The 357-nt window shown below is 66.9% G+C and overlaps 1 protein-coding gene across 1 annotated transcript in view; it reads left to right on the top strand.

Annotated features, from left to right (window-relative positions):
• The window catches only part of WNT8B (wingless-type MMTV integration site family member 8B), an 18,505-nt gene that overhangs the window by 17,006 nt on the left and 1,142 nt on the right, over positions 1-357 (top strand). The window contains 1 exon segment of the mRNA XM_015559277.1: positions 31-350. Coding sequence (XP_015414763.1) covers positions 31-350 — 320 coding nt within the window.

Here is a 357-nt window from a genome sequence, read left to right as displayed (position 1 = left end):
TCCCTGGCTCGCTCACTCCTCTCCCCCCAGGCGGTGAAGGGCACCATGAAACGCACGTGTAAGTGCCACGGCGTGTCTGGCAGCTGCACCACGCAGACCTGCTGGCTGCAGCTGCCGGAGTTCCGCGAGGTGGGCGCGCACCTGAAGGAGAAGTACCACGCAGCTCTCAAGGTGGACCTGCTGCAAGGTGCTGGCAACAGCGCGGCCGGACGCGGCGCCATCGCCGACACCTTTCGCTCCATCTCCACGCGGGAGCTGGTGCACTTGGAGGACTCCCCAGACTACTGCCTGGAGAACAAAACGCTAGGCCTGCTGGGCACGGAGGGCCGAGAGTGCCTGCGGCGCGGGCGGTCCCTA

The sequence above is a fragment of the Myotis davidii genome, unplaced genomic scaffold (assembly GCF_000327345.1).
Source record: "Myotis davidii unplaced genomic scaffold, ASM32734v1 scaffold332, whole genome shotgun sequence".
In the NCBI taxonomy this organism is placed as follows: Eukaryota; Metazoa; Chordata; class Mammalia; order Chiroptera; family Vespertilionidae; genus Myotis; species Myotis davidii.
The sequence above is the reverse complement of the archived record's forward strand: the minus strand, read 5'-3'. Positions and strand labels throughout refer to the sequence as shown.